Here is a 15,889-nt window from a genome sequence, read left to right on the forward strand (position 1 = left end):
TAGTGTACCTACATAAATACTGTGTTTATTCAGGGAAAGTCACATTGATTCTTGCCTGCATATTTATACCTGCCTCTGGATATTTCCTTTACGTGTGTCTGACGAAGTGGATATTCACCCACGAAAGCTTATGCTCCAATACTTCTGTTAGTCTTTAAGGTGCCACAGGACTCTTTGTTGCTTTTTACAGATCCAGACTAACATGGCCACCCCTCTGATAATTGATTTCAGTGATTCTTTCACATGCCACGGGTTAAAGTGACAATGATTTACAGCCGAAATGAGTGGCAAGGTTACAGTTGCAGTAAGAACAAGTGAGGATGAAAGAGCAATAACACCTATCATACCTCCCCCCTCCTCTCTGTCTCTAGCTGAACAGTGTGATCACCAGTCTCCCAGTGACGCTGAAAGATGGTAAAATCAAACTGTACCAGAAAGACCTCAGCACCGTCCTGCAGACAGACTTTGGCCTCCAGATCACATATGACAAAAATTGGCATATAGCGATCACCCTCCCCAGCAGCTATTATGGGGCCATGTGTGGCCTATGTGGGAACTTCAACCAGAATCCAGACGATGACATGATGTCATCCAAAGGCACCAGCGTTTCCTCCATCGTGGGCTGGGCTGCCAGTTGGAAAGTCCAAGACCGGGACCCCTTTTGCTGGGATTATTGCCAAGGGACTTGCCCAATGTGTGATGAGAGCAAGAGAGAGCTGTATGGGGATGACAGTCACTGTGGGGTGATCAGTAAAGCACCGGGAGGGCCCTTCAGAGAGTGTCACTCCAAGGTGAGCGCTGATGACTTCTTTGACAGCTGCATCTATGACATGTGTCTGAATGAGGGGGACAAGAGCATTCTGTGTGAGGCGCTGGAGGCCTACGCGGACGCCTGCAGGAGGCATGGGGTCACTGTCGATGACTGGAGGACGCTGTCCGGTTGTGGTGAGTCTGGCAGCTTGGTTTCTTATTGAACATGGTAGCAGTAGTCAATGTGTTTACCTTGTTGATGAGTATGGGGATGGAAATATCCAGGATCCCTGAGGTACTGGGGTCAGCACTGACTCCTAGGGTAGAGCTCCCTCTAGCAGTCATTCAGCCAAGAGCTAACCCACCTGGCCCTGTTAGTTAATGAGATCTAAAACAATCACTGATTCAGGTGGCTAGTGTACATGTACACAGCAGCTGGATGGCATAATTCTCAGCTCAGGTGCACATTCACACACTCGGCTTGGGATTGATATCTAAAAATATCAGTGTGGATGCAAAGTAGCTGCCCAAGTCTCCTATGTATATATACCCTATAAGTGTGATGTATCTGGCAAGCTGACAATGGTGGAGTTCAGTGTTTCTAAGTGTCTATGGAGTATAGGGGGCTGTGGAACTTTTTTGGTGGTCTTCAGGGTGAAGCCGCTATAGACAATTGTGGAGTTAAGAGGGGAGGCAGCTCCATGACATGTTCTTCTCCCATTGAAATGCATGGGATCTCAAGGTGCTTAAACCTCTCACAATTTGACTCTTAGCACCTGCAGCCCTTGCTGACTTATGGACTGAAATCCTAGTCTCACTGGAGTCCATGGGAATTCGCCAATGAATTCAGTGCCACAGAAACAATTTATTGGGGGTGCTCAGCATGTTGCTGGATCAGAGACATGTGCACTTAGGCACATGAATAACTTTAAGCATGTGAGTAGCCTAATTGATTTCAATGGAACTACTCACATGGTTAAATTCTTTGCTGGATTGGGACTATAACTTGCAGCAAGCCAGGTTCTGTTGACTATCATGGACTTGCCATCTGACTAAGCTGGTTCCGCGTGAAGGTTATGCTCATGATCAGTCTGACTCTCCCATGCTATCATTATTGTTATTAATTGATAATCCACAGCTTTGCCACTGATGTTTATTGTTTTATGGCAAGTCTAAATATAGCTGGGCAGGTGTTTGTGTTGTGCTGAGAAATTTTGGAAGGTGGTGAAAGAGGAGTGTGTGCTGTAATGAGAAGCGATGTGTTTGGGTTTATCATGTGCTGGCTGTGTGGTTGTGTTAATTTGTATCGGGGGACTGGGCTGAAGAATTTTGTGTTGAACTGTGTGAGTGACAAATGAGGGGGCGGGGTGTCTGGGGGATCATGTTTGGGGATTTTGTGTTGATTTGTTTGGGCATGTGGACTGTGTTGGAGAGTTTGTGTTAAGTTGTACAGGTGGTGAATCAATCTTTAAAGAACTGTGGGGCAGGCTCCCTTATATCACTGACTCATTACAACCAATGAAATTGTTGTATACAAACTAGGTGTAGAGTAAGGGTGGTGGTTGATTGAGATACCTCTAACTCAGAATGTTCTAGGACTCTTGGCATGCCATAGGTACATGCCTTACTGCTTTATTATATATAGATTATTATTATTATTTATACTACTGTAATGCTTAGGAGCCTAGATGCTGGACTTGAGTTCCCTGCCATGTTGATATGTCCAAAATTTTTTCTTTCAGATGCCTGCAATGCTCTGAAATGCAGAACCAAAGAGACATGCTGGTCTGAGGATGGCCACACATCATGTATTCCTGACTACATGGGAACCTGCTTGGGCTCAGGGGGCATGAACTATCAAACGTTTGATGGTCTGAAGTTTGACTTCCAGGGCACCTGCACCTATACCCTGGCCAAATACTGTGGGAGCGACGCCACCCTGGAGCCTTTCACCATTTATGAGAAGAACGCCAATAGGGAGAGCCAGGATATCTCCTTTCTGCGAGTGACCAACGTCTACATCTATGGGTACAACATCTCCATGTACAAGAGGGAAGTTGGCAAAGTCCGGGTGAGTCTCCCAGCTCAGGGCTCTGGCACTTACAAAGTACGTACAAAGCACAGTACTTTTGTGTAGTGTCTCACACAAACAGAATCCCAAACAGATGCTGTCAGCTGAATATGTCATGTGGGCAATACGAGTACATAAATACATCTCGTCTGTATGTTTGAAAACCTTATAATAGATAGATAGATAGATAGATAGCAAAACCGAGACTTTGTGGCTAGATTGATAGCTATCTCAGATAGGTAGAATCTATGTAGAGATATAGGGAATTCTGGAAACAGATACTGTAGGTAGATAGTGAAGCTAGATAAATACTATGTTTATTCAGGGACTGATTTCAGTTGTTCTTCTTGAGTAAGGAATGGGTAAACAGTGATTTAATATTTGACGTTTATTTTACTTGCTGCTGGTTAGAGTGACAATGAATAACAGCCAAAATGAATGGTGAGGCTACAGTTGGAGTAATAGCAAGTGAGGATGAAAGAAGAATAATGCCCTTCGTGTTTCTCCCCTCCTGTCTGTCTCTAGCTAAATGGTGTGATCACCCATCTCCCGGTGACGCTGAAAGACGGTAAAATCAGACTATATCAGAAAGGCCTCAGCATCGTCATGCAGACGGACGTTGGCCTCCGGGTGGGGTACAACAAGAACTGGCATCTGGAAATCACCCTCCCCAGCAGCTATTATGGTGCCATGTGCGGTCTTTGTGGGAACTTCAACCAGAACCCAGAAGACGACATGATGTCCTCCAACGGCATCAAAGTCTCCTCCATCGTGGGCTGGGTTTCCAGTTGGAAAGTCCAAGACCGGGACCCCTTTTGCTGGAATTATTGCCAAGAGACTTGCCCAGTGTGTGATGAGAGCAAAAGAGAGCTGTATGGGGATGACAGTCACTGCGGGGTGATCAGTAAAGCACCGGAAGGGCCCTTTAGAGACTGTCACTCCAGGGTGAGCCCCGACGTCTTTGACAACTGCATCTACGACGTGTGTCTGAATGAGGGGAAGAAGACCATTCTGTGTGCATCGCTGGAGGCCTATGCAGACTCCTGCAGGGACCATGGAGTCACTGTCTATGACTGGAGGACGCCATCCAGCTGTGATGAATCTCGAGGTTGGTATTCTGTCAAAGCAGGTGGCAATGGGACTAATCTGACAGTTTACCCTGTTGATGGAGGGGACAGCGAGTGACCTGAGCATGGGGATGGGAATATCCAGGTTTCTGGGGCTTTGGGGTCTGCACTGATTCTTAGAGTAGAGCTCCCCCTATTCTGCAGGGTTTCCTTTGTTTGGTTAAGTGTACCCTAGTAGTCTCCTCGAAGAACTCGCAAGCCTGAAAGCATGATAGACACAGGTATCTTATCTGCAATTTGGCTTTAAGTGCAATGTATCTAGCAAGCAGGCAATGGTGTAGTTCATTGTCTATGGGCCATAGGAGTCTGTGGAACATTTCTAGTGATCTTCAGAGTGAAACAGCATAAGAACAAAGCTGTGGGCGATCCAGGTATTAGGAAGGGGGATCCAGGAGATAAACATTTTCTTCCATTGAAATACATGGGAGTCAAAGGTGCTTACAACTCTCAGAATTTAACATCTAGCATGTGTGGCTCTCACTGACACGCCCGCTGACAGCAATTCCGGGCCCCAGGGCAGCTGTGCTGGTGGGTGTGTTCTTCTGGCATGGCCAGGGCTTCCACATGCCTGCCTGGCTGCCTTCGCTGTCGTCAGTACCACCCCCATGTGCCTAGGAGCCCTGCGGCCCACCTGGATGATTTAAAAAGGCCTGGGGCTCCTGGCTGCTATGCAGCTGCAGCCAGGGGCCCCCTGGCCCTTTTAAATTGCCTGGGCCCTTGGGAAACTGCCCCCTTCCCCCGCATGCTGTCGGCAGGCCTGCTCACTGATGTATGGACTGAAATGCCGCTCCCAAAGGAATCAGTGGGAATTAGCCAATTACTTCAGTGCCACAGCAATGGGTTATTGAGGGTGTGCTGGATCAGAACCAGGAGCATTTAAGCACATGCCTAATTTTAAACATGTGAGTAACCTCATTGTTCTTCTTCGAGTGATTGCTCCTATGCATTCCAGTTAGGTGTGCGCGCCACGCGTGCACGGCTCTTCGGAACATTTTTACCCTAGCAACACTCGGTGGGTCGGCTGGACGCCCCCTGGAGTGGCGCCGCTATGGCGCAGGATATATACCCCTGCCGACCCATCCGCCCCTCAGTTCCTTCTTCCCGCCCGTGACGGCCGTTGGAACAGTGGAGCGCGGCTTAGCTGACCTCCACTTCCCTAGCTACTCGTAGTTTCTCTCGTTTAGTATATAGTTCAGATGTTGATAGTTGTAGTTAACTTTATTTGTTTGTAGTATAGTATTTATTTTCAGGGGTTCGGGGTTTATCTCCTTCCCTTCTCCCGGTGCCGGGTCCGATGCCCGGTCCACAGGGTTTTACACTGCTCGGCCGGCCACAAGCCGATGCCGACTAGAGATCCTCTCTTAAGTGCCTCGAGGAATCTCAACTAACAGATAAGTGCCGCATTTGTGAGGCCTTTAATCCGAGAACAAAGGGGAGCGGGACTTTCGCAAGCAGCTCGTGAGGGAGGCAGCTCTCTGCTTTCGGCGCCGAGCGCTGGTTAGTCTTCAAGGAGCGCTCCCTCGGCACCGGATCGCCGGTACCGCCAAGGCCTCCTGGTACTGGCCCTCGCTGGCTCCGACGTCCACTCGGCATGGTTCCCTCTCCTGGAGGATGAAGAGGCACAATATACTTGCTGCGTCCGAGCCGCCTGCTCCGCAGCCGAGCGCTATGCTAAGTCGGATCGCCCGGCACCGATGTCTGCCGCGGCACCGACTATATCCGCACCATTAACTCCGGCCAGGCAAGAGCCGTCGAGTCCGGTGCTGGAAAGCTCCCCGGTACGGACCGTGGTCGAGCTCGCTATGAAGCTGCGTCCGAGCCGCCTGCTCCGCAGCCGAGCGCTATGCTCAGTCGGATCGCCCGGCACTGATGTCTGCCGCGGCACCGACAGTATCCACACCGTTAACTCCGGCCACGCAAGAGCCGTCGAGTCCGGTGCTGGAAAGCTCCCCGGTACAAACCGTGGTCAAGCTCGCTTTTAAGCTGCGTCCGAGCCGCCTGCTCCGCAGCCCGAGCGCTCTACTATGTCGTACTGCCCGGCACCGGTACCTGCTGTGGCACCGACAGTATCAGCACCGTAGACTCCGGACCCGCAAGAGCTGTCGAGTCCAGCACCTGAACGCTCCCCGGGGCGAGCTGTGGTTGAGCTCACTATTCCCTCCACGCTGGAAACATTTCCACAGCGAGGGAGTCGATGGCAAGGGCAGAGTCCGCGCTGCTTTAACCCCCGACACCGCCGGTGCGGGTTATATTGTCTATCGGCGAGCCTGTCTTGCTCACGCCACCCTGCGTCGGTACCGCAGAGCGGCACCATTCCCGATCGCGGTCCCGCAGACGTTCTCGGTCCCGTCACCAATCGAGGTCCCGACGCCGCTCGCAGTCTCGGCACCGTTCTCTATTTCGGTACCTTTAGTACTCGCGGCACCGGTCAGCGTCCCGTTCGCTGGCCCGATACACTCGGCACCGATCCCGCTGAACATCGAGTCTCGCGCTCTCGGTCGACCGCCCGGCACAGCTCCGGTGGCAGGTCCCATTCTCGGTACCGGTATGTCTCCCGGTACCGATCCCCGGTGCCGCGTCAAGCGACGTCAGTTAGTGAAGGAGACTGTACCAAAGGCTCTTCAGCTCCTTCAGGACCATCCAGCCACGCATCAGTGTTACCACGTGTGGACACTTCATATGCGCAGTACTCTGTTTTCCGATGTGCCCTCCAGAGTCTTCCAGGAGACCTATCAGTGGTCCTTCTAGTCACCTTGGGCGTACTACCATGCCAGAGGCATACCGGTGCTCCCATCTCGCTCCGTTCCGTCTGAGCTCTGGGTGCCAGAGGCGACAATTAGCCGTCCCCCTCCGACCGGTACGGAGCAAGCCCCGGTTCAGCCACCGGGTTCCCAGATCCCACCGGATCAGGAGGTCGTCCAGGAGCGTGAGCCCACACAGGACCCGCTTGTCCGTGGCCTTTCTTCTGCCTCCTCCCCAGATGAGGCGGGGGCAGGAACATACTCCTCGGGCCCTCCTCTGATCGGAACACAAGTGCATGGTATCATCCAGGGGGTACGAGTACCTATAGGTACATCTACCCACCCCTGCTCCCTTGTTGTCCAGTCCCTCAATGGGATGGAACGCCATGGCCAGCAGGCACCAGCCCCTAAAGCCAAGGAGGCTAGGTGAAGGGTCTTACTGGGCCATAAGATGTACTCGGCGGGGGCCCTGCCACTTTGTGTAGCAAACTAGCAAGCCCTGCTTAGCCGCTACTATGGGTGGCGGTGGGCAAATTTACAGAGTCGGTTCTTCAGAACTCCTCTCAAGAGTTCGATGCCCTCCTGGAACGGAGGAAGAAGCTGGCTAGAGCTTCCCTCCAGGTCTCGTTGGATGCAGCTGACTCCGCTGCCACGACCCTGGCCTCGGGTGTTGCCACGAGGCGCATTTCATGGCTCCAGTTATCGAGCCTTCCCTCGCAGCTGCTGTACACTATACAGGACTTGCCCTTCAATGGCAAAGGCCTGTTCTCTGGGAAAAAAGGGCCCTAGGCTGCAAAGCCTGAAGGGCAGCAGGGTCACTTTGCGCTCTCTCTCGGCATGCGCACGCCGGTGCTTTAGCGCCGACCTTTCCGTCCCCAGCCTCACTGCTCTTACCCTGTGCCTAGACAAAGACAGGACTTTGCCAGCAGGAGTCACTTACGTGGTTGTAGGCGTCAATCAGGCCCCCAAAGGAGCCAAAATTAAGGTCCTTCTAACCACCAATGGGGCAAAAGCCTACCCATCCTCGTCCCTCTTAGGGACCCCTCTCACGAGTGATTCCTCTCGCAACAGGTGCGGACGCTCCTCTTCATCGGAGCTATACAGGACGAAGGACGAAACCTAATCCCCTAGGCAAAGGGAGGTCTCAGTCCTATCCTAGACCTGCGGGACCTCAACAAGTTCACGATGCAGATAAGTTCCGCATGGTACCCATGGGGACCGTCATCCCATCCTTGGATCCCGGAGACTGTATGCCGTCCTCAATATGAAGGGCACGTATTTTCACATCACCATTTCTCTTCCACACAGAAGGTACCCCCGGTTGGGGGCCTACCGGCGTTTCCAGTATGCGGCCCTCCCGGTTGGCCTCTATACAGCCCAAGTGTATTCAAAGTGCATGGCTGTAGTCGCCGCCTCTCTTCGCCACTGTCGGATACACGTTCGCCGTATCTAGACAATTGGCCCATTCAAGGGACCTCCGGGCCCATGTTACCGGTCATGTGGGCATCGACACGGACCTATTCCTGTGTCTAGGCCTGATGATCAATAGTAAAATCCACTCTGGTTCCCACACAGGGAATAGAATTCATTGGGGCCATCCTGGACTCCAGTCTCACCAGAGCCCGCTTACCTCAGCCTCGGTTTCATGCGATGGTAACAATTGTACAAGGTCTATGGACCTTCCCGACAACTTTGGCTCGCACTTGCCTAGGTTTCCTGAGTCACATGGCTGTCTGCACGTTTGCAACCAAACATGCCAGGCCAGGGGCGGCGAGTTATATGTGCCCGTGGGACCCAGACCCCACCAATAATCCAGGAGCTGGGCTCAGCCCCACCAATGTTTGGGCCCCAGGCCCTGTGCTGGGGGTCCCCACGTTGCTACACCCGGCGCTGTCACTCACCGCAGCGGCAGCGGCAGCTCCCGGGAGGGGCCTCAGGAGCGACTGGACTCCCAGCCCATTGGCTGGGAACCCCAGCCAATGGGAGCTGCCGGGGGCGGTGCCGGAGCTGCCTGGCCGCGCCTCCACAGCAGGGAGGGGGAGCGAGCCACAGGCAGCGGCTGAGCCCTGGGCATTGTGAGCAGCAGACAGACACAGACAGTGAGCTGTGGGCAGCCAGACACACACAGCCGGTGAGGGGGTGTTGGTGGGGACAAACACACACAGCCAGGGGGTTGTGGGACAGACACACGCAGGGGGAGGGGGGACGGACAGACAGACAGACACAGCCTGTGAGCTGTGGGGGCAGCCAGACACACACACACAGCCGGGGAGGGGGCGGTTGGTGGGGACAAACACACACAGCTTGGGGGTTGTGGGACAGACACACACAGCGGGGCAGACAGACAGACACACACAGCTGGGGGTGGGGGTTGGTGGGAGAAACAGACACAGCCAGGGGTTGGGGTTGTGGGACAGACACACACAGCGGGCAGCAGCCCGCCATACAGACAGACACAGCCGGGGGGGGGGTTGGTGGGGACAAACAGACACAGCCAGGGGGTTGGGGGTTGTGGGACAGACACACACAGTGGGGGGCAGCCAGACAGACAGACACAGCCGGGGGTTGTGGGACAGACAGACACAAGGACACAGCCAGGGGGTTGTGGGACAGACACACACAGCGGGGGGGAAGGGGGACAGACACACACAGCCGGGGGTGGTGGGGGCAGCCAGACACACACAGCCGGGGGTTGTGGGACAGACCGACACAAGGACACAGCCAGGGGGTTGTGGGACAGACAGACGGACACAGCCGGGGGAGATGTGGGGACAGACAGATGGAGTCGTGGGTGGGGAAAGGAGCAGCAATGGGCACCCCGGGGCTGGTATAAAATACACAGGATGGGGGGGGGCTTCCTGAGGGGACTATAGCAACACCCCCCGCAGAGCAGACCCAGGTTGCAGCTGGCTCCGCCCATCACAGCCCCCTGCCCCACAGAGACCCACACAACCCTCTGCCCCCTCGAGAGACTCCCAATGACCCCTGTGCCCGTCACTCCTCTCCAAAGAGCCCTCCCCTTTGTGCCAGCCCACTCCCCTCCCCCACTGCCTCCCCTCCTCCAAAGCTCCCTACAATCTCCCCCTTTGCCTTCCGCCCCCCAGCCCAGCCCAGCCCAGCCCAGCCCATTCCATTGGCCGGGAGGCTCCCAATCTAGTAGCTAGCAGGGCCCATGGGAGCTGCACCTGAGGCAGGGTGCCTGCCTGCAGATGCAGACCTGCCTGGCTGTGCCTCCACAGCACAGGGAGGGGGAGCCACAGGTGAGCAAGCCCTGGTCATCATCATCATCACAGGCCCAGTAATTCTCTGGATATTTAATTTCACTGAGGCAAAATGTGTGCAATTTTATGGGTTGAATGATTGAATGACATAATACCCACCTGCCTGCATTGTCCATCACTAAGTCCAGTAATTTTGTCAAGTGTTTGTTGCACAACATGGTGGTGCCTACCCCTACCTTGTGCTTCAGGGGGTGATGGGGTCAGGGCAGCCTGTTATAGAACTACCTGATTAGTAATTGGATATGTTGGCTGGCATCTTTTTTAGTAATTGAATATGTTTGCTCCCCCTGATGTTAGAACCTGGCTACACCACTGGGGAGGGGAGCTTCCTAGACCTGTGCAGCTGGGGATTAGGTGAATTTTGTGATACTGTGCCCTTCCCAGCTACCACCCTGCAGTCCCCACTCCTGCACCATGCTGGGCAAGGGGCAGCCCCATCCCCAGTGAGGCTATGGTGAGGGGTGGCAGCAGGGGAGGCCATACGTGATGGCAACCTCCCCCCTCGGTACCCACCATAGGGGAGCCAAGTGGGCCTTCTGGACCTGAGAGGGACCCTAGGAGCATGTGCAGTGAACTGCGGGGGAGAGGAGGGGTCCCTCCCCTGGAGCTTGCTGCTGCCAGGGAGGGTGGAGGGGAGTCCTCTTTGGCCCTAGCCCTGGGGCAGCCTGTCTGCACCCCAAGTTTCTTATCCCCAGCCCTGCCCCAGAGTCCTCACCTGACCGGAAAAACACGCAACTTAAATTTGGTGGTCAGTTTAGAGTATCATAGAATATCAGGTTGGAAGGGGCCTCAGGAGGTCATAAGGTCCAACCTCATGCTCAAAGCAGAACCAATTCCCAACTAAATCATCCCAGCCAGGGCTTTGTCAAGCCGGGCCTTAAAAACCTCTAAGGAAGGAGATTCCACCACCTCCCTAGGTAACCCATTCCAGTGTTTCACCACCCTCCTAGTGAAAAAGTTTCTCTTAATATCCAACCTAAACCTCCCCCACTGCAACTTGAGATCATTACTCCTTGTTCTGTCCTCTGCTACCACTGAGAACAGTCTAGATCCATCCTCTTTGTAACCCCCTATCAGGTAGTTGAAAGCAGCTATCAAATCCTCCCTTATTCTTCTCTTCTGCAGACTAAACCATCCCAGTTCCCTCAGCCTCTCCTCAGAAGTCATGTGCTCCAGCCCCCTAATCATTTTTGTTGCCCTCCACTGGATTTTCCAATTTTTCCACATCCTTCTTGCAATGTGGGGCCCAAAACTGCACGTAGTACTCTAGATGAGGCCTCACCAATGTTGAATAGAGGAGAATGATCATGTCCCTCGATCTGCTGGCAATGCCCCTACTTATACAGCCCAAAATGATGTTAGCCTTCTTGACAAAGGCCAGAGGAGGGAGTTAGTGCCTGTGTGGACTTCTGAGAAGTGCATGGGGTGGAAGGAGATGCTGGGATGCTCTGGAACCACTCCTTCAAAGCCAGTCAGGACTCTGGGGGAGCCTCCTCTCTGAGCAGACTGTCTCCAGGGCAAGAAGCTTACACCTTCCTGGGTCTGACCTCAGAGCATTCAGCATGCCCTTTCACACCATGCACTTTCCGCAGTGAGTCCGCCCAGGCGGGGTTCTGGGGCAGCCAGAGGTCCCTGCACCCCAACTCGGCAGTCAGATGTGACTCTCAGCCAGACTGTAAAACAGAAGGTTTATGAGATGATGGGAACACAGTTTAAACAGAGCTTGTTGGTACAGAAAACAGAACCCCTCGGTCAGGTCCATCTTGCGGGGTGGGGAGCCCAGAACCAAGTTCTGAGTCTCTCCCCATTTCCCCAGCCAGCTCCAAACTGACACTCCCTCCTCTGGCCTCTGTGTCTCTTCCGGACAAGGAGGCCACCTGATCTCTTTGTCCCCAACACCTTCAGTTGGCATCTTGCAGGGGAAACTGAGGCACCCACACAGTATTCAGAGAAAATATTAAGAACATTCCCACTTCATCACAACAGGTACAACAAAATATAATACTGTATATTGAAGTAGGCAAGTGCTGCTTCTGACTTTCCACTTGTGGCGCTTACGCGTTGTAGCTTCATTTTATATCGGCTTACAGGGCCCCACCAAAAATTATACAAACCTGCCGCCTATGTGCCAGGCTTCGCCTCCGTCCACTTCAATCGTGGCTCACCTTGGTGTACCACCTGGGCAGAGATAGCATACACCTGGTCGTCTCGTTCCCCCCGAGCATCCTAGGCTCCCTCGACCGGGAGTCAGCGCCCTCCCTGGTGTATCCAGGCAGGCTGTTCCATTAACCCCTCGGGGACCCTCATGACAGACACCCCATCTCTCGGCTGGGTGCTCACCTGGGTCAGTTTCGCACTCACGGCCTTCGGTCGGCTCAAGAGCTGGCCTTACACATCGATGTCCGAGAGCTGAGAGCAGTCTGCCTTGTATACCAGGCGTTTCAGCTGGCAGATCGCCTCAGCAGATCCTTCCTGTCTCACAAGTGGTCATTTCCTCCGGACATTATCCATTCCGTTTTTCGGAAGTGGGTCTTTCCCCACTTAACCCTTCTCGCTCCCACGAGAGCGAAAAGAGAGAGAAGTTCTCCTCATTCCAAAGCCTCTCCCCGGCTCAGTCTTGGAGGGGTTTTCTGATGCCATGAATGAGCCATCGGCTGTACGATTTCCCATCGTTCCCGCTGGTTCACAGGGTCCTGCTAAAACTCTGCAGGGACGGAGCGCACCCGACCATGATCGCTCCAGCGTAACCCAGGCAGCACTGGTACACCAGGTTGCTACCCCTGTCGGTAGCCAACCCTATTTCCCTACCTCTTTGCCCAGACCCCATAACGCGGGATCACGGCAAGCTTCACCACCCAGACTTGTAATCCCTGCACCTCACAGCATGGCTGCTGCGTGGCTAAACCGATCCGAATTACATTGTTCTGCCTCGGTTCTACAGGATTCTCCTGGGTGGTAGGAAATCTTCCACTCGGTTGATGTATCTGGCAGAGTGGAAGTGTTTCTCCTGCTGCTACGAAACGCACAATGTTTCTCCTGCCGAGGTCCCGATCCATTCCGTCTTGGACTACCTCTGGTCTCTCAAACAGCAGCACCTGGCGCGGTCCTCATTAAGGGCACTCTTGGCAGCCATCTCTCCCTTCCACCCAGTGGAGAGTGGCCGCTCCGTATTCTTACACCTTGTGGTTTCTAGGTTCCTCAAGGGCTTGGAGCGTTATGCCCCCCCCAGTTGGCCCCCGCCAAACCCTGGGTCTTCGACCTGGTTCTAACCAGTTTTTATGATTGCCCATTCGAGCCACTGACGACATGCTCGCTGACATACCTGTCCTGGAAGACAGTTTTTCCTTGTAGCCTTTCCATCGGCCAGACGAGTCTCCGAGCTTCAGGCGCTCACGATGGACCCACGGTATACTGTGTCTCTCAAGGACAAGGGCAGTTGTGACCACGTCCGGCCTTCCTCCTTAAAGGTGGTGTCAGCCTCTCATATCATCCAGGATATCTTCCTTCCGGTCTTCTTTCCGAAGCCTCACTTATAGCAAGGAGAGCAACAATTGCCCTCCCTAGACGTCCGTAGGGCATCCGCAATCTATATCGAGCGGACAAAGCCCTTTCGTAACGCCCCCAAATCTTTGTCGTGCTGGCGTGCCGGATGAGGGGCATGCCTGTCTCCTCCTAGAGGATTTCGTCTTCGATGACGTCGTGCATCCGCACATCCTGTGTTTGGCCCATGTTCCATAGAGCCACCTTACTTCACATTCCACCAGGGCTCAGGATTCTCTGCTGCCTTCCTGACTCACGTACCCTTTCAGGGGATGTGTCGTGCAACTACCTGGCCCTCGGTCCACACCTTTGCCTCATTAGCCCAAGAGTCCAGAGAGGATGCAGCCTTTGGCTCAACAGTTTTGCATTCTGCAACATCTAACTCTGACCCCCACCGCCTACGTAAGGCTTGGGAATCACCTAACTGGAATGCATAGGAGCAATCACTCGAAGAAGAAAAGACGGTTACTCACCGTTGTAACTGTTGTTCTTCGAGATGTGTTGCTCCTATCCATTCCAGACCCGCCCTCCTTCCCCACTGTCGGAGTAGCCGGCAAGAAGGAACTGAGGGGCGGATGAGTCGGCAGGGGTATATATCCTGCGCCATAGCGGCGCCACTCCAGGGGGCGCCCAGCCGACCCACCGAGTGTTGCTAGGGTAAAAATGTTCCGAAGAGCCGTGCACGCGCGGCGCGCACACCTAACTGGAATGGATAGGAGCAACACATCTCGAAGAACAACAGTTACAACGGTGAGTAACCGTCTTATTTCAATGGAACTGCTCACATGGTTGAGTGTTTAGCTGGACTGGGACCAGAGCCTGCAGCAAGCCAAGCTCTGTTGAGTATCCTCAGCATGCCTTGGTTGGTTCAGTTGGTTCTGCATGAATGCTGTGCCCGTGGCAGATCTTGCTCCCCTGGCCTAGACACTTGACTTGAGTCCCCCACTCTGTTGATGTAACTGGGCTTTGTCCTTTCAGAAACCTGCCAAACCCTGAAATGCCGGACCAAGGAGACGTGCAAGACAGAGGATGGCCACGCAACATGTGTTCCTGACTACGTGGGAACTTGCTGGGGCTGGGGGGACCCACATTATCACACCTTTGATGGCCTGAAGTTTGACTTTCAGGGCACCTGTACCTACACCATTGCCAAGTACTGTGGGACCGACCGCTCCCTGGAGCCCTTTACCATCGATGAGAAGAATGATAACAGGGGCAGCCAGGCTATTTCCTTTCTACGAGTGACCAACATCTATGTCTACGGGTACAACATCTCCATCTACAAGAGGGAAGTTGGGAAAGTCCGGGTAAGTCTCCGATTTCAGGACTGCACCTTCTAACACACGCTGATTTGGCATAGTGTCTTTCACACAAATGGTATCCTAGAATCAGGGGATGTGAGAGAGAAAAACACAGGCAAATGGGAAGAAAGATGTTTTCAGGTGACGTTTCTAACCTTGGACAAGGTGGGACCAGGGAATTTGGCTGCCCCAAGCAGTCATGCCTGCGGGAGGTGCACCGGAGCCGCAGGACCAGCGGACCTCCCGCACGCATGACTGCGGAGGGTCCGCTGGTCCTGCGGCTCCAGTGGACCTCCCGCAGCTGCGGAGGGTTCTCTGGTCCACGGCTCCGGCGGAGCATCCGCAGTCATGCCTGCGGGAGGTCCGCTGGTCCCGCGGCTCCGGTGGACCTCCCGCAGGCATGACTGCGGAAGGTCCGCCGGAGCTGGCTGCCGCCCTGCCGGCAAAATGCCGCCCCAAGCGCGCGCTTGGCGCGCTGGGGTCTAGAGCCAGCCCTGGGTGGGACGGTTGTTTCAGGTGTTAGAAGATGCATGGGAGAAGACTGTCCCTCCTTTAGAAGGGACAGAGAAAGAAAGAAGTGTTGGATAGGTTGATAATAGAGGTGAAATCACGACTCCATTGAAATCAATGGGAGTAGGTGGCATAGATCACAGGTCTCAGTAGAGGGCTGAATTCTATATTTAGTTATGGTGCATGTGTCACAGTGTAAATTGAGGACTGTATACTCCCCAATATGCACAGCAGAATGGCCTATCAGAGGTTTGCACAGAGGTCAGAGGGAGAATATAGTCTTTATTTAGTAACCACACCTTGAATACTGCATGCAGTTCTGAACTCCCCATCTCAAAGAGTTATATTAGAATTGGAAAAGGTACGGAGAAGGGCAACACAAATGATTAAGAGTGTGAAACAGCTTCCAGATGAGGAGTGATTAAAAAGACTGGTACTTTTCATCTTGGGAAAGAGGTGACTAAGGGGGCATATGATGGAGATCTAGAAAATCATGAATGGTGTGGAAAAAGTGAATAAGGAAGTATAATTTATTCCTTGACATAACACAAGTACCAGAGGTCACTCA

The 15,889-nt window shown here is 53.6% G+C and overlaps 1 protein-coding gene across 1 annotated transcript in view; it reads left to right on the top strand.

Moving 5' to 3' along the window:
• LOC120390523 (IgGFc-binding protein-like) overlaps nucleotides 1-15,889 on the top strand; it is a gene marked incomplete at its 3' end in the record, with an annotated part of 98,340 nt that overhangs the window by 70,639 nt on the left and 11,812 nt on the right. Inside the window, exons 31-34 of the mRNA XM_039513253.1 lie at nucleotides 372-945; nucleotides 2,493-2,821; nucleotides 3,347-3,929; nucleotides 14,489-14,817. Of these exons, the coding sequence (XP_039369187.1) occupies nucleotides 372-945; nucleotides 2,493-2,821; nucleotides 3,347-3,929; nucleotides 14,489-14,817 (1,815 nt within the window). The remainder of the gene's footprint in view (nucleotides 1-371; nucleotides 946-2,492; nucleotides 2,822-3,346; nucleotides 3,930-14,488; nucleotides 14,818-15,889) is intronic.

Source organism: Mauremys reevesii, linkage group 24 (genome assembly GCF_016161935.1).
Source record: "Mauremys reevesii isolate NIE-2019 linkage group 24, ASM1616193v1, whole genome shotgun sequence".
Taxonomy (NCBI): Eukaryota; Metazoa; Chordata; order Testudines; family Geoemydidae; genus Mauremys; species Mauremys reevesii.